This window comes from Trichechus manatus, unplaced genomic scaffold (assembly GCF_000243295.1).
Source record: "Trichechus manatus latirostris isolate Lorelei unplaced genomic scaffold, TriManLat1.0 scaffold00143, whole genome shotgun sequence".
Taxonomy (NCBI): domain Eukaryota; kingdom Metazoa; phylum Chordata; class Mammalia; order Sirenia; family Trichechidae; genus Trichechus; species Trichechus manatus.
This window is the reverse complement of record NW_004444079.1, coordinates 1846634-1870814: the sequence shown is the minus strand read 5'-3', so window position 1 is coordinate 1870814 and position 24181 is coordinate 1846634. Positions and strand designations below refer to the sequence as shown.

Below are 24181 nucleotides of genomic sequence, written 5' to 3'. Positions count from 1 at the left end.
CAGAATGAAAAATTAAATTTCCACTTATCCTTCTCACTCATGCATTCCCTGCGGATGAAGGGGACTTGGCGCTCAGGACATGGCTGTGCCCCGTGGGGTGGGCCCCCCAGAGAACGTGGCAGGCACTAGCCCATGTGGGATGAAGGTTTGTGAGCTTGGCTGCTGCTAGGAAATTGCCCGTAAGCACAAGAACAAACAGTCCTAAAGAGGACTTGGCTGGCTGAGTCCTCCTGGGACCCTCCCTTGGGAGGGCAACTAACAACTCCGGGCTCATCAATGAGTCAGCGAGCACTAGGATTCTTTGGTTCCTGCCTAGCTGGGCTGTCAACAGAGTCACCCTAATAAAAGGCCCTTCTAACCACCCAGAGTATGTGTGTCTGATTACCACCCCACCCCACCCTGTGCCTTCCAGGAGCCCAGGAAGGCATTTGTACCCCTCTCCCAGCTTGAGCCCTGGGCGGCCCCTGGGCCATCTGCTCTCCTACTCACACCACCATCATGATGTCCGCCGCAGGCACAACAGCACGTACCACCACCTACCCCTGACCACAGGCACCACAGAGGGTACCATTACAGCAGTGCTTCCAAGGAGACAGCCCTCCCCACAGCTGGCTTCTTTTCCTCCTTCTGCTCTCTTCTTTGTCACCGGGGCCTGGGAAGTGCCCCTTCCCTTCCTCCTTCCTGGATCTGGTGTGACTCCCTGATGAGCAGCCCTGCACTCACCATTGTCCTGTATCCTCCTAATCTTTGGGGGAAGGGAGACCCTGGATCTCCTGCCGCAGCCCTGCCTCTGGGGCTGGGCAGCACCACTTAGCTCCATAAGCCTGGCAGGGCCTGTGGCCGACCTCTCATGCTGGGAGTCGGATCAACAGGAGAAAGTTGCTCTTGGGTTTCTAGGCCTCCTCTCCGATTTCCCAATCAGGAGTTCCCTGGAGAGCTTGGGTGACAGAGAGGGATGTGGTGGTAGTGTTGGTCATCCATTAGGCAGTGAATAGGTATTTTGCATGTGTATCTCCTTGCATGATCACAAGAAGCCTGAGATAAGTATAATTATCTGCAGATTACAGATTAGGAAGCTGAGGCTCAGAGAGGTGAAGGACTTGCTCAAGGCCACACAGCTAGGACAAGCCGATCAGGCCAAGTCTCTGCCGGCCCTGTTGTGACACTGCCTCCCTGCGGGGTGATCACACTTTCTTACGACTTCTGCTAATGCAGCTACAGCACTCTGCCCTCCTCACCTGCATCTGCCCACTGGCCCCAGTGTCAGAGCTCAGGCCGCTATCAGACTCTTGCTGAGCTTTGCTCAGACTTTCTTCAGGAAGGGAGAAGTGTGGATTCTACCCCCCAACCACCGCTTGCCAACCTGTGGGAACCCTCCGCCTGGGGGAGGGGCTGCTCAGTTTTTCCCAGGCCCCAAGCCTGGCACTGCCACTCCTTTAAATAGTCCTAGAGCCAAGGGCAGCAAGTGACTCCCCCCAGCCCAGGTGACAGAGGTGACAGAGTGGCGCTGAGGACAGACAGGTCCAGCCCCTGGATAGCTTTGGGCTGCTGTCTCTGCAGCTCTGCCTTGAATGTACTCATAAACGAGACACAGGTTCAGTACTAATGAATCCCCAAGGCTCACCCAAGCCCTGATGGAGTCTGGTAACCACCATCCAAGTTCCTGTACTCCTGAGCCTGGCCCAGCACCTCCCTGAGGGCAGCCCCTGTGCATTACACGAACCCTCCGATGTTACTTCCTGTCCTCAGCAGCAGCACGACGTCACTTCCTGTTCTCGGAGGCTCTTTCTGTAACTTTCTCACTCTGCAACTCACTCAGTGTTACAATGCTAAAGACACTCCCTCTTCTGGTTGTGAAGTTGTGATGGCAGTTACCCCTCTATTGACTTGTTTTGATCCTTCTATTAGTAGCAGTGATAATGATAGAGGTCATGATCATAACAACGGAGCATTGGCCATTTATTGACAGGCAGATATGTGCTAGGTACGTGACCTACATTATGTATAATTCTGACAACCCTTCCAGACAGGTCATATTATGCCTGTTTTATAGAAGAGGGCTTGTGCAGGGTCACCTGTGTCTGACACTGAAGCCCATGCTCCTTTCACATGCCATGTGAATCTCTTCCTGGAACATCCTAGCCCTTGTTCTCCCTATGCCTTGAGAGCAGGTGATGGCACTTCCTTATCCACGTTGACTGAGAGAAAGATGCAGGGAAAACAGCAGTTCAGTCACAGGGCAGTCAGAGTCACCATGGGTTTGGGCTTTGTCCTTGCTTTCCCCTCAGCATACCTGCTTGAGGTAAGCCTCACCGTCCGGGTTCCTGAACTCTTGGTGGAGAGCTTAGAGGAAAGGGGCTCCCCGTGCAAACCCACACCTACCAAGCCGGCATACATGGTGCTTTCTGTTGGCAGATCATGGCTAGGTTCCACCCCCCAAACAGCACTGCCATACACAGCAACGACTTCCTCCCTTCCTTCTGACTGGGGGGCACCCTGACTGTCTGGCTCATACCTTAAACACACAGAACCTTAAAGGGAGAAAAGAGAAAAGCAACACAAGGCCTGCCAACAGCCAGCACTCAAGGGAGAAACAGAGAAGCAGGGAGAGGAGAAACAAACTTCCTGCAACAATGCTACCCGAAGGGAGGGGCCCAGGCAGTGGAGGAACCAGTGGGTGGGAAGAGGTAGGGAAGGATGCAGCTTCCTACCTGTGATATTGACCTCCACCTGGCCTGAGCGTGTGCCAATGGGGTTGGTGGCCTCGCAGATGTAGGTCCCTGCCAGGCTATAGTTGATGGGCCCTCTGAAGAAGAGGGTTCTGTTCTGGGCCTCCACGCCCCTGGGGAGAGAGCCATTCAGCCTGCAGGGATCAGGGGACACAGCACAGGGTTATTGCCTTGGCCCTTCTACCTGGGCGTGGCTCCCAGGATCAGCGCACCCACCTCCCTCAGGGGAATCGCCATCCTCTCCAGCCCTAGGAAGCCTCCCCTGTGTCACCCACTTGGCTCCAAGCCCACCAGCCCTTGCTGAGGTCATCAGTAGGGTCTTTCTTGGAAGGAGAAAAGGCAATAACAAATACAATAATAATCTCTTGCATGTGGCAGTTTTAGATTATTCAGTGTTTTCACATTTGGTCATCATAACACAAATATATGCAGGACAGGTAGGGACTGGTCCCACTTAACAGATGAGGAAGCTGAGATTCAAGGCCAAGGAAACACAGCTAGCAAGTGGCAGAACAAGCTTTAGCCAGATGACTGGACTCCTGGCTCAGTGTTTTCTACCACTCATGCTTCCTGGTTGTTGGTCCTTGGACTGGTGCTGGGCTAGCTGCATAAGAATCTCCTCTGTAGCTGGTTAAAAATACAGATGCCTGGGTCCTAACAACAGAGCTACTGAACCAGAACCTTCAGGTCAAGGGCTGGGAATCTGTATTTTAACAAGGTACTTGGGCAACTGAATGTGTTTTGTAATGGTTATGTTCCACCTCACTATCTGGGTTTTTGCTGGGGCTATTGTAGACTTTTTCACCTGGGGAGTGTGCTGGGAGTTTCCTGAGGACAGGACCTTCTTCCTTCCTCCTGCTCCCCAGTCCGCAAAGCTATTATACTGCTTGATGAGCAGCCTCTTGGACCACAGTGCTGAAACTGGCAAGCAGGCCCTGCCCACTGCACCTTTGGAAGCAGATTTGGTCCAGGAAGTAGAACATAATAGGCAGGGTGGGCTAGTGCCCTCTAAACCAAACCAAACCCATTGCTGTTGAGTCAATTCCAACTCATAGCGAACCTATAGCGACTCTTCCTAGAAAAAGAGTGTAGGCTCATCCTAGGCAGCCGCTTTCTGGCCACCATGGCAACCTTCTTCTTGGCTTCCCCCAAGCCCCCATGTCCTGTGTGTTCCCCCCAACTCTTCTTTGGGAAGAACTTGGCCCAGGCCATCAGAGCTGGCTGGAGGGGAGACAGGACCCTCTGAAGGCCAGGCCCAGAGACATGAAGCCAAGGGTAGGCTGACGGGAGGTGGGGAGAGCACTTCACGAGCGCCAACATCTGGGCTGATTGCTGCCACCCCCCCCGAGAATCTAGGGGTGCTGAAGAGAATAGGAACAAAGAGAGATCTGGGATGCTCCAGAAAACCAGCTTCCCTGGGGACACCTCGATAAAAATAAATACTGGGGGCTGGGGTGGGAGTGACTCAGGCTGAATCACCAAGGGAAAGGATACAATTCTTTATTAGGGAGAGGAAGAGTGGCAGATCACGAGGGAGCCCCCTCTGGCATCCACCGACCCTGATATGTCAGACACGGGGGTGTGGGTAGTGGGTCTCGCATGCCCACTGACCTCCTCACAGAGAAATGTGGACTCAGAGCCTGTCTAGGGCTCCTGAGCTGGGTGGGTGGGCCTCCCTGTGACCTGTAAGGCACTCACGTGGTCCAGTGGTACTCGGTGGCTGGGGGGTTGGCATCTGCTCTGCATGTGAGCTTCACGTCCATCCGCTGCAGGTACCAGTTCCCATCAAACCCCTCAATGGTCACCTCTGGCTCGTCTGTGGGGCAAGGGATGATGATGTTTGAAGACGGTGAGAACAGGACTTAGAGAGAGGGGAACTCTGAGGAGGGAGGGATGGAAGGAAGCAGGGACATGGAAACAATCAGGAAGACAGGGAAGAGTGAGAGGGAGGGGGAGGTAACAGAAGCTTAGAGCAGAAGTGAGAATGAGAAAGGAGGACAGAAAGAACGAGAAAAGGGAGGAGATGGGGGAAGAGCACAGGGGAGTTCCAGGGAAGAAGAGTAGAAAGGAGCGGGGGAGACAGGGGCAGAGAAGAAAGGGAGAAGGAAGGAGAGAGTAACAGGAGAGGAGAGGCGAAGGAGGAGGGAAAGAATGACAAGGGTAGGTGGTGAGGAGAGAGGCACTTGGTGGGAAGGGATGGGGGCACCCGCCCAGAGGCCCACCCAGCTGGTTCCTTGCCCGCTCACACTGCACATTGAGAGTGAGGCTCTCCCTGAAGCGGTCCATGTGGTAGTTGACAATGCAGGCCAGTGACTGCTGATGGGCTTCCCGGCTGGGCACCAGGCGGTAACGACTGATGACGGTCACTGTGCCATTGGGGTTCCGGATCTCCTGGTACTCAGCCTCGCCCTTTAGCCGCGTTTCCCAGGTCACCACACTGGGAGGCTTCCCATTGGCCGAGGTGCAGGTGGCCACTAGGACCTTGTGCTCCTGTCCCTTCTTGGCTCGAAGCACTGCCTGGGTGCCCTCAATCCAGTTGGTGGGTTTGGCTGTGGGGAACCAGAGAGAGCCATGGGACCAGCTCTACTAACTCATCAAAGATGCACAGGCTACCTAGGCCTTCCCTGTCTCTCAGCTGTGCTTCACCAAAGCCTCCTTCCAGAAATTCTCACAGGGAATTCTTCATGTCTAACCTGTCCTTCCTGCTCTACTGTTTGTATCCTCTTTAGTCAAACAAGTCTTCTTGGAGTCTTGGCATGCTCACGTGATCATCTGCTGCGGCTCCTTTCCTTATGTGGTGTCTGATGCCTCTGCCTGCTCCCTGTTTACCCACAAAGTGCCCTGTGCATGGAGGGCTACAACCTGAATACTGGTCCTCAGCTCTGTCCAGATCCCACCGCCTAGTGAACTGTGACTAGAAGGGACCAGACGCGTGATGCCTGGAGCTATGGAACCATGCCTACATAAGGAGAATGTTTGGGGCCAGCAAGGCACATACTGAGATGGCCAAGCCTCCCCATCGCTAGAGAACAGGATGGACTCTTGTGTGGGCTGCTGGTTCAAGGGCCCATCCTAGGGGGTTCAGGCCAGCTTACCCATGACAGTGAGATTGAGCTGGCTCTCACGATTGCCCTTCGGGAAGGTGGCAAACTCGCAGATGTAGACACCCTCGTCCTCCAGCTCCAGGCGGGAGAGGCGGATGGTGCCATCAGTGAAAGAGGGCTGCAGGAACTCCACGCGTTTTTGGTAGGGAGGCAGCACAGAGATACCCAAGGCTGGATTGTAGATGGCCACGTTCTGCTTGGAGCCATTAGTGGCCTTCTGCCATGTGACCTGGGTGATCTTCACACTGGGCAGTGGGTTGGCAAAGCTGCAGTGCAGGACCACGTTGGTGCCGATGAAGCCGTACATGGAGTCATTCACCTGGACCACCTGGGTGTGTGCACCTGGATGGGGAGACAGGAGGAGGCGGTCAGCACAGGCATAGTTCCCACCCCCTCCAGCTTCCTGTGCTCTTGTCTTTTCTTTTACAGCAGTCATTATTCTTTTTATTCTGCTTATAAAAATAATAATTGCTTGTTGTAAGAAATATAGACACTCTGGGCAATACTGAAAAATACTGAGAGGAAATGACAACAATCCATGATCCTACCACTCAGAAATAGTGCTGATATTCTTGTAGGCTCTATCCTTTTTTTGCTCTCTGTGTATCTATATAACCATCCCACCACTCATCTGTCGGTTTGTCAGTAGCTTCTATGTTTCTATGATGATGAAAGCCCTGCCGCTGGTATTTCAAATACCAGCAGGGTCACCTATGGTGGACAGGTTTCAATGGAGCTTCCAGACTAAGACAAACTAGGAAGAAATGCCTTGCACTCTACTTCTGAAAATCAACCAATGAAAACCCTGTGGATTACAACAGAATATTGTCTGATACAGCACTGGAAGATGAGCCCCTGGGTTGGAAGGCACTACATAATAGCTGCAAGAATGGACTTGAGAATACCAATGATCATGAAGCTGGTGCAGGAATGGGCAATGTTTAGTTCTATTGTACATAAAGTTGTCATGACTTGGAGCTGACTCAGTGGCAACTAATGACGAAAACATATAACCATCTAGTTTTTGTTTTTTTTTAACAAAATCAGAATCATACTATGTATACAGTTCCATAAGCTGCTTCTTTGTTGGTGCTATATTATAAATGTCTCTCCATGTCAGTAAATACACATCCACGATCTCATTTTTAACGAGGAGGGTTGAACACACTGCTTTTCAAGTAGAGCTCAGCCTAGGGGTTGGGGCTTGTTTTACCTCTCTGGGCCTCAGTGCCCTCATCTTATAAATGGGGCAGATAGTCAGTCCTCTCTGCCTCACAGGGTTGCTAGGGGAACCAAAAGGCCTAATGGATGAGAAAGTACATCAGGAGTCAGGAAGCTCTGGGTGCGTGTGCGGGTCCTCAGTTATTATGGCCACCCCACTGTCTTCCCCCGACCCTTGGGGGAGCATGGGCTTGGCCCCTCTTACCCAGCCAGGCAGGGAGGAGGTGCTACACAAGGTTTGGCCTTCACAGACTCCCCGGCTGCCTTCACAATCAAGTCTAAACGCCTTAAATTGACGTTCTCGCCCGTCGGACTCTGCCTTTTTGTCCACATCTCCCCATACACCCTGTTTTCCAACCATGTCAGCCTATCCTAAGGGGAACTTCTCATGTTTCTGTGTTTCCTTCCTTGGTCCACCCCCTTCCCACTTATTTAACCACCATTTTCTGAGTGACTGTATTCCAGGATCTATTCTAGGCACTTGGGTCAGATCAATGAACAATTCAGTCCTGGCCCCCAAGGAGCACAGAGCCTATTGGGGTAGCACTTCTGGGTTCTTGCTGTTCCTTGAGCCTAGAAGGCTCCCTGCCTACCTGTGGACATTCCACTCAGAAATACCTCCTTCCGGAAGCTTCCCAAATCCCCCCAGCCACCTCTATTACCTCCCACCCAGCCACCTCTATTACCTCCCACCCAGCCACCTCTATTATGGCTCTTTTCTGCCTTGGATGTGGTTGTTTTACAGGTCTGACTTCCCTATCAGGGCAAAGTCTGTGTCTTTTCCATCTCTGTAGCCCCAATGCCCAGCACAACATCTAGCACACAATAGGTGTTCAGTAAATATTTGCTGCCAGACAAATTGCAATGGAAAAGCCAAGAGAGTATTTGCAAGAAGGAGGAAGTGGTCAGTGGCATTGAATGAATGCATGAATTCCCTCCAGTCTCCCCATCAACTGTCTTATCCCATCTAGCATGTCTTTTGTTTGAGCTCCCAAGGCCCTGGGCTTCCTGAACTTTCCTGGACCTGGATCAGCTCCCTAGCTTGAGGCAGCTGCCCTAGTAGTAGGCTCTGCCTTCCAGCGCAGTCCTCCAGCTCTGTACTGGTGAGCTCACCCCAGAGCTCTGGGAGATCCCTGCAAGCCGTGTCCTTGGCCACACATTTGCACACTGCATGTCCCTGCATCCTGACTTCACTCACTTAGTTTATCGAGCACCACCAATCATATCAATACTTCCAGGCCCTGTACTGACCCAGAGGGAAGGGAAGGGCCTAAATGGCCCCCAAAGGGACTCTGGGATTCAAAAGTGGGACTTGGGCTCACACTCATCTCCTCTACATGATGGAGGCCCGGGAGCAGGGCAGGTTGCTCAGAAGACTCCAAAGCCTGAGGTCAGCGAGTCCCCCAGGAGGGCACAGGCCTAGTCTGTTCTGGTCACTGTGGTAGCCCCTGTGCCCAGCACACAGTAGGAACTCAATGCTTGCTGAATAAATACATCTTTGCCCCCATTGAGCCAGTCCCTGTCTATGCTCTGAAAGCTTCCCACCTTTTCTACACCTGTTCACATCAACACAGACTTCAAGCTGGCCAGGGCTCCATCTGACATCTCCATGTGCAGAGTGCTGCTGGGCTCGGAGGGGTACAGTGGAAGGAGCCCCTGCTGGAAGTCAGGAGAGCTGGGTTCTGGCCTGGCTCCATTTTAGCTTGCCCAACCCCAAGGAAGGGACCCTGGACAGTCACTTCCCCTTTCTGAGCCCCATTCTCCTCATCTGTCAAATGAGTAGGCTGGACGTCCCAATCTTAATGGGCCCTTCTGGCCCTAACTGTCCGAGTTCCTGACTGAAGCCCAGCCCACTTGGGCCCCGCCCCAGACATAGTCCCACGGTGAGGTCAGTGGACCAGAGAGCCCAGCACTCTTGCTGACTGGCCAGTGGTGAGCAGCTAACCCGAGGTCCTCCCCGGCAGGGTAAGTGGGTGCTCTCGGCCCCTCCCCAAACCTGCTGGAGGCTGCCCGGGGCTGAGATAATGTGGGCATAATCGGGGAACTTTCAACACACAAAGCCAGGAACAGGAAAAGCCAGTTGGGAGGGCTTGGGCCACAGGTGAGAGCAGGGTGGGGAAGGGTGTGGGTTCCTAGGAGCCATTTGGGATTGGTGCCAGGGCATGGTGGGCCTGCAGTAGGACATGGCCCACCAAGCCCACCAGGACCCTGTCTCTTCCCTCATTCCCTTGCAGGTATGGGGACAGGCAGGGCTCAGCACCTGGCTTACAGACAGATATTCATTCTCTGCATCTTCAGCAGTGACCTCATCCTCAGAGCGCCAATGCCAGGAGGGGAGATTGCTGATAGCAGCCGGGTGTGGGGTGGGAGGGTGCTTTTCCCACCTGCAAGGGCTGAGGCACCCCAAAGGCCCCCCCATCTATCAGTCCTCACCCAGGGGGTGGCTCCTACCCACCCGCGTCTGCTTTAAGGTTGAGGCTGCTCTTCTCTCCTGGGTGACTTCCTCATGTCCTCCCAGAAGCGACCCCACAGCGGCAGTGAGGAAAGTGGCTGGTGCCCCCTCTCACTTTGCACAAAGCTGGTGCCCCCTGGCTCCTACCCTTCTGCCCCAGTGATGGGCACAGCAGACGGAGCAGGGAGGACCTGTAAGCATAGGCCTGGACTCACTCCTGCTGTTTTCCTCTGCTCACAGCTGACTGTGTTAGCAGGGCCAGGGGAGGTGGGCCTGGGGGTGGGCATAGGGAGCTCCTGGAGTATGAGATTTGGCGCCCTTGAGTTTGGGGATCCCAGAATTCTGGAGCTTGGGAGGGTCTGGGAATACTGGCAGGGCCTGAAGACCCACTCCACCCCCACTTCCAGGGCTAGGGTCCCAGAACCCAGGCTTCTGGCCTGGTCTGGATGCAGAGTGGGGAGACTGTCCCTAGTTCTTTGGAGGGTAAATTAAGAGGCTTTCAGAGGGGACTGGGGGTGCGGGGTGGGGGTAGGAACCCAGAAACAGGGCCCTCCTTGGTGTAGGAAGAGATAGAGTGTGTACCCTTCTTGTAAGCCTTCATCGGGAAGGCCTGGCAGAAGGAGCAGGATAGACGGAGGTCTGCTCCAGGGGCAGGCAGCAGACTACACAGCTCCTCTGCACAGTCCCTCTCCATCAACCACTTCTGCCCTGACAACCCCTAGACTGGCATTTGTGCCTCCCCCACATTGCTTGAGCTCCTCTCACCCTCTAAGGTGCCATCACCACCTGCTTCACGCAGCATAGTGCGGTTGTTAAGAGCTAGACAGTGTGGCTTTGCATTCTGCCTCTGCCCTTAGTAGCTAATGACTTAAACTTTTTGTGCCTCAGTTTGTACATCTGTAAGATAGGCATAGTAATACTTATCCCATAAAATTTTTTAAGGACTAAATGAGTGCATACATGTGAAACGTGGAGAACAGCATTTAACATAAATTAAATGCTCAGTAAATGTTAGTGGTCATCATCATCATCATCATCTTTCATCCAAGAAACAGTGGGCCTCCCTTCCTGGAACTTCATTCAGCAATTATTTACTGAGCACCTACCATGTACTAGGGGTCCCTGGGTCATGCAAATGGTTAAGGGCTCAGTTGCTAACTGAAAGGTTGGAGGTTCAAATCCACCCAGAGGCTCCTTGGAAGAAAAGCCTGGAGATCTACCTTTGAAAAAATCAGTCATTGAAAACCCCATGGAGCACACAGTTCTACTCTGATACACATGGGGTCACAATGAGTCGGAAAACGACTCGATAGCAGCTGATTTTTTGTTGTCGTTGTTACCAGGTACTGGGAGTTACTATGTCCCCCTCTTCCAGGAAGCCCTTCTTGACTCTCATTCCTTCCTACTCAGCCGATACTTCTTATACCCCAGCCTCGACAGCATCTAACATTAATCTGTACCCTTCTATTTTCTGTTTCCTGGCCTGTGTGTCTGGTCTGTTTCCAGCTGACCATGCCCTCCTGTCCCTAACAGATTGCAAGTTCCCTGTGGGAGTGGGATGAAGCAGGCTTAACCTTGTTGTGCGGTTACCTTGTCACGCTTAATGCTGGCAGGGTCCAAGGCTTGGAGAGTGCCCTGCCGACTCCCCATGCAGCTAGGGTTGGTCCACAGAAGGCACTGTCTCTCCTACCTCCAGGCCCCTCTGACATGAGAAGCAAAAGCTGTCCCAGTTGTGGGAACCAGGACCACTAAAATGGGAGCACACTGGAGCCCAATGGACCAAGCAATCCATCATTTTACAGAGGAGAAGAGCAGAGTCTATAGGGGCAGGGTTACTTGCCCAGGGACATAGAATAGCAGCACCCAGCCCAGGGCTCCTCCTATCTGCCTCACAAACAGAATCAGGCTCTTCATCTAACTCCCCAGGGCCTCGTGCTGGGTGGTTGCCTCCTCGAATGCAATCTCTCAGTGCCCACTGTCCCTTTGGAGAAACAGCATGAATACCAGTTACAGTACTGTGGCCCCGCTCCTGCAGGCCATCCTGCACAGGGCTTGGTGGGTGCACTTGGGTTCAGCATATAGGTGGGTGGAGGGGCTGGGGGACAGGGATTGGCCCCAGCTAAGCCCAGTGACAGCAGCTCAGTGCTCTTGTCACCCAGTTTGTCTGTCTCCAGGGGAGAGTGGCTAGGTGCCAGGTGGTGGGTCGGAAACAGGGACCTTTAGAAGCTCAGGTGGGGGGCACCTGCAGGAGGCTGCTAAATGTGAACAGGAACGGGCCAGAGTGGTGGGGAAGCGAAGGGTGGAGGTACTCATGGGAACTTGAGCCCTTGGCAGATGGTTCTTGCATCCCAAGGGTATGAAGAGAATGAGTCTCTTTTCCTGACCTCAGGCACTGCCTATATTCTCCTCAACCACCCTCTGAGCTCCAGGGTCTAGAACCCAGGGCCCTGGACCCTGTCCTCAAGTGCCTCAGTTTCCCTACGTGAGCTTGGGTTGGGTGGTTCAGGTTGCCTGGGTTCCCAGAAGTGCTGAGCCAGAAAGGCAAGCGTCAGGCCGGCCCCCCAAGACGTCATGGACCTGCAAAAGCCCGAGCTCAGCAACAAAACACAAAGGCTCCTCAGTTATGGCAGACAAACCTGCTCCCCGAGGCCCTGCCCACCGGTCCTGCCCACCATAGAGCTAATCTGCCAGCTGGTGCCACAGGTTCCCACGTAGTGGGGTGTGGCAGAGTGGGGGTGGGGGACACTTTGCTTCCCTCATATCCACCTTACCCTCTCTAAACCTCAGGCCCCTCTCTCCCCAGCCAAGCAGGCTGGGACTGGGCCTATGGGGGTGGGTGAAAGGGCACACCCAGGTGAGGCGAAGGGGCTCCGAGGATTTCTGGCAGGGGGTTCTTGCATCTCAGGGTTGACCTCAGACACTGCCTATGTTCTCCCTGATCACCCTCTGAGCTCCAGGGTGGCCTGCCTATGTGGTGTGGACCACCTTTTCCTCTGTCCTGGCTGTGCCAGCCCTCCCTCCCTCCCCTGCCTAGGCACCCTTGGGCCGGGGGCAGGGGGAGGGCGCTGAAGCGGCAGAGCTGGTCTGGAGTAAAGTGGGAGCACATCGGGGAGTGTGTGTGTGTGGTGGGGGTGAAGGGGCGCTGGGCTCCCCAACAAGGGCCTCTCTGAAACCAACATCCTCTGGGACCCATCTCTAGGGCTTTCCAGGGATGTGCCCCAAATCTCCTAGGAACTGGCAGAAAGGAATAGGATGTCCATTGAGAAACTGGCTGAGTGTTAAGTGAGAATGACTCACCCACTGAGGTGGGGGCCTCTAGCCGAAACCCTGCTGACTCAGTGCAGTGATTTAAAGGTTAGAGGCCCCCTCCTCCGGGCGCAGCCACTTCCCCAATGTCAACTCCCAGGGTTGGCCGGCTCCTCACTTTCTGGTGCCAAGGCCAGATCTATCTGGGAGGAAGAAGGTGAGATCAGGAGGGAATCCCCTTGCTTGGGTCCCCTCCTGTGGGAAGGTTTTGCCAACCAGTGTCACCTGGACCTAATCATCCCACCAGCCAGAATGCACACGGGTGGGCGTGGCTCTCACTAAAGCCCTTTGAACTTGTCCTGTCTCAAATCTATGCCCCAGGCATGTCTCCCTATTAGTCCAGGGGCTCCCCGAGCGCTAAGGCTGTGTCTTCTCTGTCTCCAGACTCCTTTCCGCACCCAGGATGAGGTATAGAGTGACCAAGGCCAGAAGGCTCAGTGAGATGAGAAGCACCAGCTGGCCCAGGTCTGTCCCAGCGCTCCCAGCGAGATAGCCTGAGGGCCGAGTTTGCATTGGAGCACGCCCTGGACCTGAGCTGCTGTTAGACCAGCCTCCTAGCATCTCCTGCCTCCTGCATGCAGCGTGCACTTGGGCTGGTGGGAGTTGCGCCCTGGGACCTCTCTCTGGTGCCTGCTGGGACAGTGCCAGTTGTCCTGGGGCCTTAGGCCGCCTCCACTACCTCCTTGCCAGCAGAAGTGATAACATCCCATGATCCCACAGTCAGGGGCTAATTGCTACTGTCCAAGCCCAGACGCCTCCGCCCCTCATTTGGGGTCACAGAAACTGCCGATGTTTTCCCCTTGGCTGGTGCCCCTCCCGCCAGCTCCCCACATGGAGCTGGTTAATGATGGGCTGTGGGGCTGGCGCCCGACGCCTTGGGCGGGTGAGCGGCGTGCGTGGGAGAGGAGGGGGCGCGGCAGCCTGGGAAAAGCCCCAGAGAAGGAGCTGGAGCCTAGGAGTTTCCAGACAGGCTGGGCCGCCCTGCTCTCTCAGCGGTGTGGAAGCCCTGGGGTGGGGGTGTGGGGGTGTGGCAGGGGGTGCTGTGGCAAGTCCATTTCTCCCTGAAACCTAGAAGGACAGGCTGGGGACAGGGATGAATCAGAGAGCTGGGTTTTGGCTTTCTCCCACCGAAGGAACAAGTCGTCCGAGGACACCTGGACTGCTACTTGCAGCCCTGATCCATGCTGGCTGCCCAAGCCCCGAGGCAGCCCTCGGGAGCCTCAGGAACATGGGGCCTCTCTTTCGGCCCTGCCCCTTGGTTCCCTCTTTCCTGCTCATCTTTTACCTGACACCTCTACTCTGGTCAGGTAGAGGAGGGGAAGGGTAAACCAAAAAGCCAAACCCATTTTTGTCAAGTGGATTCTGACTCATAGCGACCGACTGGAAAATGGGAGAGGCAGGCTCTGATCCCCAGTACTTGGTCTTTATTTTCTGTATGGTCTTAGGTAGGAATGTCCCCTCTCTGGCCTCAGTATCCTTTTCTGTAAAATGAGAGTGTTGGACTCGACTCCAGAGGACTGTGCTTGGGACATCACCTGTCCAGCTTTCTCTCTGCCCCAGCTCTGTACCTTCCCTGGGTCAACCTCTGGGAGCTTGTCTACTGACTGGCTGCTCCACTTTTGTACACTCCTCCAGGAAGACCTCCTGGATTAAGTGGAGTGTATGGAGTCCCTGGGTGGTGCTGAAAGGTTGGAGGTTCAAGTCTACCCAGAGGTGCCTCAGAAGAAAGGCCTGACAATCTACTTCTGAAAAATCAACCATTGAAAACCCTAGGGAGCACAGTTCTTCTCTGACACATATGGGGTCAATGAGTCCAAATCAACAGCAACTGGTGGTTGATGTGTGTGTGTGTGTACATAGGGGGTTGGTGGTGGTTTGATGTGGTTCTTCTACAGCCAAGCAATCACCAAGTCTGACAGATTCTAACTCTGAATCCATCTTCGTTCTCCACCCCTAGTGGCCCCAATCCAAACTCCTTCCAAGCCCCGTCCCACCAGCTCACCCTCCCTCCCCACCTCCAGCAGAGTCTCACTTCCTTATTTTCTCAACACTCCTGGGCTGGGACTCCAAGCAGTGAAGGTAATCCCAGCCCCTTTCCTTTGAACTTTAGCACCGATCATATCATCCCTCGCACCCTCTCCCCCACTTCTGCCCAAGCCTTACCCTTGATCAGGCTACCATCTTCTCTCACCTACTCTACGCTGGTGTCCTGCTAGCTCTGTAGTCTCCCTGGCTCCAGGCTCTCCCTCTAACCCATTCTCCACTCAGCGGCCTGAGTAAGCTCTCTAAAATGTAAATTACTCTCTACTTAATAACCCTTTGGTCATCCTATTATTTTCTGCTTTGAATTTTTTTTGAATACCATGTGTTTTCATTAACGGAAGTATGCTGAATCATGGGGTATGTTTAAATTTCTTTTTGGTAATACGGATTTTGAGAAATATTATCTGGGACTACGATAGTTACTGCTGAACTTTCTGCATTCTCAAGCCTGCTGATTGATGGGCGACCAGCTGTCCCAATGAAGCTTGGTGGCTGAAAATATGGTGGGGCACCTTCCATTAGGTTACATGGGGAACTTCTGTTTTTCCAAATATGATGCAAAAAAACCAAAACCAAGCCCACCAGTGCTCCTGAACTATCACACAGGAAACCATAAATATGTTTACAGGTTTATCTAGAGGTACAAAAGCCAAAAGAGACAAAATTTTTACCCAGTCACACTTCCTGGTTGCACTACCTTACTTGCAAGCCAATTTCATACTCCAAGTATTTTGCTTCAACTAACATTTCTTTCACCTTTTGCCATTACGCAAGTCCCCACTGAAGGGCAGCAAATACTTTCAGTGGGAAAAGTATACTCCCAAAGAGCCTCAGAGGCATAAAAAGTGATTGGGATACCGTATGCCTATGGGTCACCAAAACCCACTGCCGTCGAGTCGATTCAGACTCATAGTGACCCTACAGGACAGAGTAGAACCGCCCCATAGAGTTTCCAAGGAGCAGCTGGTAGATTTGAACTGCTGACCTTTTTGGTTAGCAGCTGTAGCTCTTAACCACTGTGCCACCAGTGCTCCTAAGAGTTATTAAAATCCTTCAGTGGCTTCCTACAGCCCTTAGGATCAAGTTCAAGGTCCTTTTAGGCTCTGGGCCTCATTTCAGGCATCCCCAGCCTCCAGAGCCTCCTATCCCTACTGTCTCTCTCCCCTCCTGCCACACTGACTATCAATTTCCTGTCGTGTTATTCCTGTCACTAAAAAACGCACCCCCTATGTTACCTGCCCAGGTCCTCATATCCCTCCCAGATCACGTTAGTCTTGACTTGTTGTGCAACCATTCCCATTATTTGTTTCCATTTGTTTTCATCACCCTTACCAGAAGCTCAGTGTCCCCTGAGCAATGACCCTCTTTCCCTCTTCCTCCTGCCCCTGGAAAACTAATGAACTTTTGTCTCTAAGCATTTGCCTATTCTGGATATTTCATGTAAGTGGGGTCGTACAGTATTGGCCCTTCAAATGACTGACTTATTTCACTCAGCATAATGTTTGCAATGTTATTGTTTGCTGCTGTTGAGTTGGCCCCCAACTCATAGTAACCCCATGCACAATGGAACAAAACGCTACCTGGTCCTTCACCGTCCCCATGATTGGTTGCAGATCAGACAGTTATGTTCTATAGGTTTTCACGGCCTGATGGATTCATCAGAAGTATATTGTAGGGCCTTTCTTCCTAGTCTTAGTCTGGAAGCTCTGCTGAAACCTGTTCAGCATCATAGCAACACACAAGCCTCCACTTGCAGACAGGTGGTGGCTGCACATGAGGCGTATTAGCCTGGAATTGGACCTGGGTCTCCCTCATGGAAGGCTAGAATTCTACCACTAAACCATAATTGCCCCTGTAATATTTTCAATAGCCTTGATTTCTGAGGGGAAGGCTTCCTGGCACATCCTCCATCAATGGATTACACACCTTGCACTCTGCGACCCCCAGTACCTGTGCACACTTCTGCCACAGCATTCTCCTATTGAGGGGACAGGCCAAGGCCTCATCACAGGTGGGCACCCAGCCCAGTGCCTAGCATATAGTAAGCATAACGGGGCCCCAAGTTGTTGGTGGAGAAGGCTGTGAACCAGTTGGGGCCCTGGGCCAGGATGAGCCATTTCTCAAGTCTGGCTGCAGTTTTCTGGAAATCTCCCATTAGCCAAGGGCAGAGGTGGATTATCCAATAGTCAAAGAAAGCACTGTGCTTACCTTGCTTGCCAGATCGTCTGTAGTGAACAAATTTTATTTTTTCACCACATCAAAGATTCTGCTTCTAGGTATGGCTGGCATCTGCCTCTCTCCCAACCCTACAGCACCTTCCTACAGAATCAAAGCCTCTTTTCAAACTTACAGTCCCTGACAGGGGTGGATGACCCAATAAGTGTGAAATTGTTCACTACGGATTAGTAAGGAAGCATAAGTAAGCCCACGCTTACCTTGCCTAAGGATAATCCACCCCTGGCCAAGGGGCAGTGCTCATACTAGGAGGATACCCCACAGTGTCGGCAGGTAGGGTGACAGGGCAGAGATGGAAGGTGAGGCCTCCTACCTGCATGGGAGGGAAGCAGGTCAGGGTCTGAATTTTCTTCCTTGGATTGAAGCAGACAGCTGCCCAGACCCAAACCAGGTGTAGTTCTACCTGACCTCTTGCCGGCCCTCCGACCCCATAGCCTCCTTTTGCCTCCCAGCTGCCATTTTTTGATTCCTTTTTCCCACCTCCACCCCAGTTCCTAGCACCCAGCCCCCATTCCTTCCCCACTCTAGACCATAAGGTGAAAAATATTTTTCTCACCCAAGCAGGCTGCAGCCCCCGGGACCTTGCTCCCAAGATCTCGGCCCTGCAAAGCCTGCCTGCTCTCCAGCTCTACATCTCTCCAAGCACAGCCTGGGTTCTCCTGCCTGGCCCTCCACGGCCTCTCAGGCCTGGAACTGCCGGCTCTCACCATAGGCCATGCAGGCAGGCCCCCGCTCTCTGCAGACTATGCCAGCCCTCCCCACCCAGCTGCAGCAAACACTGTCTCACAGCAGACACTTCAAGCTGGATTTCCCTCAGCAAATTGTGCATTTTTAATGACACATTTTGGGGAGTGCAGGCAGCAGCCTCTTCAGAAGGCTAATGCAGGGGTGGGAGAGGCTGGGGGCTGCTGAGAAGGAAGGAGACTTCCCAATGTTTCCCCAGAACTTTCTGAAAGCTCAGTATTGACATACTCATTGTCTCAGCCCCGTGGGTTCCGTACTGATGCTCAACACCTATTTGGAAGTGGAGGTCTCCCACTTGGCCTCAAACCAGGAGGGACCTGGCAGGCCGCCCCCATGCCCAGCTCTGCTGCTGCCCTGTCCTGCTACGGGCAGCTGCCTGCACCAGGCTGGGGGAGCTGAAGTAGGGGCTGGCCTAGGGGTGGAAGGAAGGCAGTCTGGTGAGTGTATGGGGCCTACCTTCAGGGACGGTTCCTTCTAAGAAGGAAGGGGTGAGGAGAGCCCTAGGGATGGGGTGGGAGACGGAGAGGGAAGGGGATAAGAGGAATATGGAATCCTTGGGTGGTGCAAACATACTCGGTTGCTAACTGAAAGGTTGGAGGTTCAAGTCCACCCAGAGGTGCCTTGGAAGAAAGGCCTGGCAAAACCCCCATGGAACACAGTTTCACTCTGACCCACATGGGGCGGCCATGAGTTGTAACTGACTCGATGGCAATTAGTTTGGTTTGGGTTTTTGCTCTGGGACAGAGGGTCCAGCGGCAGGTGAGAGCAGGGCTCTGGGGAAGGAGGGCAGTGAGGTGTGTGTTTGGGGGAGACAGGTGGCAAGAACAGGAAGGATCCGACAGCCACTTGCTAACTGAATGTGGGTTATGGAGTGTCTTGCACATCCTCGGAGGAATGAGGAATGGAATTGTATGCAGAAGGGGCAGCAAGGGGAAAAGACGCAGACAGAACACGTACGGTGGAACCTCCAACAGGGAGGGCAGTGGGGCTGCGAAGGCCAGGGGGCCGGGGCTGCATTTCTAGCAGCAGAAACGAGTTTGGGTAGCATCTTCCTTCGGTTGGTAAACTGCTATCATTCTGGAAGTATTTTCACCTCATTTGGTTCCTGCTTAAGTGAAATCCACAACATGTTTTCTCTGCATTAGTGGAGTGTTTGTGCTTAATTAGTGGCAAATTCTTTCATATTAAAGTCATTAAGTTTTGCCATTTGCTCTTCTCACCCTAGGCCTGGCTGTCCTCTGTCTTTCCTCTGAATTCAGGCGGGCAGATCTGCAGACACACAGGTTGTTCTGGCCTCGTGGTCCGAGGTGGCGTCACACACACCGCCCTCTCCCTGTGGCATTTGGACCCTCCAGCACCTGCCCTTGCGTCCCACCCTGGACTGGAATCTGTGGCTTCTGGCACCTCTGTCCATGGGCTGGCCCTGCTGCCTCCTGAGGGGCTTTCTCCGAGGCCAGGCTTTATGGTCAGATGCTTCCGGCCCAGAGGGCCTTTAGGGCTGGAGTGGGAGGGCTGGCCCAGCCTCCGGGTGTGGGCTGGACACTACTGCTGGAGGGCAGTGAGGATGATGTGACTTCACAGCTCACACATGCTAACAAGGCATCGGGACTCCGAGCTAGGATCTCTTGGCTGGCGCAGAGTTAAAGGCCACGGCAGTGGCACTGGGATGGGGCCTGGCTCTCAAGCCCAGCCCTGTAGGAAGGCTTTGGTCTCCCCAGGCCCTAGCGCTGAAATGCAGCTATCTCTGAGGCGACCCCAAACTCTTGGACAGGGAAGGGGTCAGTGACTAGGGCCTTAAGGCAATCTCTTCCCCTCCACCTGCTTCAAAAGCAGCTTAAGAAGCAGAAGGTGCCTGGGAGGGAGAGGTATCTGCTACAGGCAGCAAGCCTGTATTTCACTTTTGGGCCAGACTCATTTTGGTCCAGACCAAACAAGTGATACTGTCATCAAACTGCAGCATGAGGTTTGGAGTAGACACAATATTCCCAGGCAGGGCTAGGAGGGCTGGGTCTTCTGGCCGAGCCCCTCACTGCCCAGATAACAGCAGGCTGCACCAGGCCTTGGGGATTAGCTCCTGGGGTGCAGGGTGCTGCAGCTCTCTCTGCAGAAGCTCTGCAGGAGGCACTGCTGTAGGTTGCTTGGGGCCTGCTGTGGGGCCTCCTTGGTACCTAGACTCATGCGGGATGGGGAGTGGGAGCACCATGCCGAGGATGAGGCAGGGGCTCCTCGTCCTGCACAGCCCTTCTCAGTGACACCTGCCCTGGACCTAGCGTTGACCCAGCCTCTTGCAGGGCCACTCCCTCTCCACATCCAAAAAAAGCCTTCCTTGCCACCCTATGAAGTCTCCTGGACCAGGGACTTTAGGCCGGAGGAGAGCAGGCTTCATGTGAGGACCTCCAGGAGGTATTAAACCTTTTTAATGAGCAAGGTCTAGGAAGTAGTGTTGTTGTTAAGTGCTGTCAAGTCAATTCTGACTCATAGCAACCCCATGTGACAGAGTAGAACTGCCCCATAGAGTTTTCTAGGCTGTGATCTTTACGGGAGAAGATTGCCAGTACTTTCCCCCGAAGAGCTGCTGGGTGGCTGTGAACCACCAACCTTTTGGTTAGCAGCTGAGCTCTTAACTGTTGCACCACCAGGGTTTTTATAGCCCCAGTAGCCTTCCCTAAAAAGGGTCTCTAGCAGGGGGCTGGCGGTGGGACTGGAGGGAACAGCTCCAGGCCCCAGCAGATCAGGGCCTCAGGACTGCTAGGGTAGAGAGGAGGAGGCAAAACCCTCTAGTCCTTTTGCCCCCTTGGCTGATAAGGGAGCCTGGACCCACAGAAGAGAGACCTCCCAGTGCCCCATTGAAAGTGATTATGAGGCAATTCAGGCTTATGTCTGGAGAGCACTGGGATGGGACCTGAGGTGGACATCGTAGGATGCAACTCAGAAGGCTTCCTGGAGGAGGTGAGCCTACAGTAGAACTCAGGAGAAGGAGAGTGGGAGATACTCTCAAAGATGGATGTGAGTGGGTCCTGAGGCACAGGCAAGCAGAGGCAGCTCTTAGACTGAGGAGAGAAGTGGGGGAGGGTTAGTAGGACCCATATTTCATCAGGGGTTCAGCCAAAGCTGGAAAACTCCTCTCTAGAAACCCAGCCCCTCACAGAGATGCTGTGGATGCCCCTAGGGGCAGCCCTGGGGAGTTCCCACAAACTATGCATCTCCCAAGCTCCCAAGAGCAGAACCCCACAACCCGCAGCCTGTAGCCCCACTGCCAGGTACACAGCCTTTTCACCGGTCGAATGGGCCACCAAGGACACCATGCAGCCAGCCAGGCTCCTCCAGACCTAGGACGCCCAGAAAACTGAGAATAGATAAGGTGAGAAGTTTCTAGCACAGCCTGTGTCCACCATCAGGAAGCAGGCGGAATGGGCACCAGCAAGGCTGGTACCATCTACGGGGTGGTCACACAGCCATGTTCAAGTCCAGTGGCGTCATGGTCCCTGCAACACGTTCAGACCCCACCTACTTTTCATACCCTCACACTCTCTGGTTCAGCTACCACCTCGAGCCCCAATTCTCTCCCCGGTCTAAGGCTCAAGTGAAAATGAACATTTCTCCTCCAAATGTAAGCGATGGCCTTTAGTTCGATTGGTTCTAGGTCCTCCAAACTCACTCAGCCTCTATAATAATACCAGCTTTAGCTGGAATACTCCAACTCCCTGTACCCGCCCCAAAGCATCATCCCCATCTCCAGTGTAAACCCCAATGCTAGCCCCAGCCCAGGTCTCAATAATGCTCACCATGTTCTTAACAATGCCAATTAAAACTCCAACAAAAACCTGGGTCATAACCCTACCCTGAATGCTAACTTCCTGGTTTTAACCACAGAATGAAGCAGAACTTTAAGTGTGGCCACCACTTTTTCAACAGCACTAATCTCAACTCTTGTGGTACCCTAGGAGAACAGGCATGATTCAGTTTTCTCCCTTCTTGAGAGTCCCCCTCCATGTGGGGTGGGCAGAGAAAGTGGGGTCTTCGGAGGGTCCTGATAATGGTTTTTGTGCAAGAGGCTGGATGAACTTGAAGGCTGTCCACCATGTGTGTGGGTTTGCTTGGCTGCGGAGTGCATTGAGCATCTCACACTCTCTCCTGCTCTCCGTCCCACTGCAGCAGGGCCCGGTGGACATGTCCAGGTCCTGGAAAGTTCTCCCTGGGCTCCCTTTCCCCGGAGCCCAGGGGACTAAAATGTGTGGCAGTGGCACAGGATTTCCAGTTTTTCCTGGGTTCTAATTACAGCTTCAGTGCTTAGCAGCAGGAAGACCCACAAGTAAGTCCCACAATCTTCTGAAACCCATCCTTTCCACCTGTCAAATGGGCCCATGCACATCCACCTCACTCTGCTGGGTCGTGAGGATGAACTGAGGTCATCAGTATAAAATGACCTCCACAGTTCTGGAATTAACAGACCCAGGGAGGCACTGGGGGGGTCTTCTGGGAGACCTCCTGCCTGGCCGCATTCTGCTCCCAGCACCTGGCCATTATCTTCCCTCCCCTCCCCCTCCCTCTCTGTTCTCTTTCTCAGCAGCACTGAAATCATCACCTTATTCTTGGCAAAATATTGAGAGGGCACGACCCTGCCGCTGTCGCAGCCTGTCCTCTTTCTGCCCCACCAGGCAGGGGCATGTGGGGTGGGGGCTGCTAGAAGCTGGAGGTGAAAAGCCCCATCGCCAGCCTCTTCCTCCCAACCTTGCCCACCCTCTCCCAGCTTCCCCTGTCACAGGAGGGGTCAGTTTAGAGTGGGGTCTTTCCTGCCTTCCACACCCCCTCCTCCCCAACACCCTCTGCCCAACATGAATCTATCAGGAGCCTCACCCATCCCGCTTCCAGCTCAGACTTGTCGGGGTTTCAGGAGTCCCTGAGTAGGGGCCTGGCATGCTAGGACCTGCTTCTCATCCTGCCTTGCGGAGGGAGCCAGCACGTAGGCAACAGGGCATGGCGCCTGCTGCAGAGAAGCATCCCAACCTCTGTGGCCACCCGCTTCCCTCCCCTCCCCTCGTCTCTGGTCCCGTCCCTCCCCGTTCCCACGGCCTCCCAGCCCTGCCTACCACACTGCCTAGAGTGGCCTGTGGCAGGGATGTGGGTGGAGTGCAGATCCCTGTGCTCTGTCAAGTCTGGGAAGGGTGTCGCCTGTCACCTTCAACTGCCCCCTATTCCAAAATTGGGCCCATTCCCTTAGCAGCTGAAGCCAAGCATCTCAGATGCTCCCTCCTTCCCTCCCTCGGAGAGAAAGCACAAAAGGATCCCTTCCCTGCCAAGCCCCTGCATCAGAGAGCAAGAACGGTCAGCACGTGTACAGCACTTATCTGTGCCAGGCCCTGGTTGGAAGGTCTACATGTATTCATTCACTTAATCTTCATAACAATTCTGAGCTAGGTACCGTTATTATCCCCATCTTAGAGATGAGGAAACTCAGAGAGGGCAAGTAACGTGCCCAAGGTCACACAGCCAGTGAAGCAGATTCCAATCCAGGCAGTCTGGACCCAGAGTCCACGTTCTTCACCACCCCACTAGCTGCCTCATTGCCTCCTCTCCCTGCTTCCTGGGGAGAGGAGTGGCCAGCATCCTCCGAACACAGAGTCGTGGGTAAGGGTGCGGAAGTTACAGGGGTACCGCGGTGGGGTTGGTGAGGGTTCCCTGTAGGGAGGGCAGATACTAACTACCCCCTCTCCTCCTCTCATCCTTGGCTCTGGGGTGAGACTGGGCCCCCTCCTCACCCCATCACTCCCGTCACAGCTATAAGGGCCAGCAAGCTCAAGGCATGCCATGGCCGAACCACAGGGCAGCCCCAGCTACAAAGAGGTATTACTGGACACTTCATACACGAAATCTCCACTTCTCCCCTGCTCCCTTTTCCTCCTGGTGCAGCAGCTGAGACTTGACTTCCACTCCATACTCCACCATGCTCTGCCTGTGGGTTTTGCATAAAAATCACTTTGCCTTTCTGACCCTCAGTTTCTCCACCTATAAAATGCTGGTCATCATATCTTCCTTCCTTGCCTACTGGGCTGTGAGGAGCAGACGCAACACTGTATGTGGAAGCACTTCTGGAAACTGTCAGGGGCTAATGATGGCCACCGTTTATTAAGCACCCATGACGGCTTCGGCATTTACACATGTAATCTTATTTAATCTTCCCGACTATCTGAGGGGAGTCCCCTGAACAGCCTTAGGCCCAACCTCTGTCCTTGCCCAAGGCCCTGGAAATGTTATTTTATTGTCTTATTTATTTTTATTTTCTGCTATTCTTTTCTTTCTCACTTTTTCATCTCTGTTCCTCCCATCTGACATGCAGCACCCCTACT

General features: G+C 53.7%; 1 protein-coding gene across 1 annotated transcript in view; it reads right to left on the bottom strand.

The window, feature by feature from the left end:
* The window catches only part of NECTIN1 (nectin cell adhesion molecule 1), a 71254-nt gene that overhangs the window by 8146 nt on the left and 38927 nt on the right, over nucleotides 1-24181 (bottom strand). Inside the window, exons 2-5 of the mRNA XM_004385618.1 lie at nucleotides 5825-6175; nucleotides 4976-5278; nucleotides 4428-4545; nucleotides 2712-2863 (exon numbers count right to left, since the gene is read on the bottom strand). Of these exons, the coding sequence (XP_004385675.1) occupies nucleotides 2712-2863; nucleotides 4428-4545; nucleotides 4976-5278; nucleotides 5825-6175 (924 nt within the window). The remainder of the gene's footprint in view (nucleotides 1-2711; nucleotides 2864-4427; nucleotides 4546-4975; nucleotides 5279-5824; nucleotides 6176-24181) is intronic.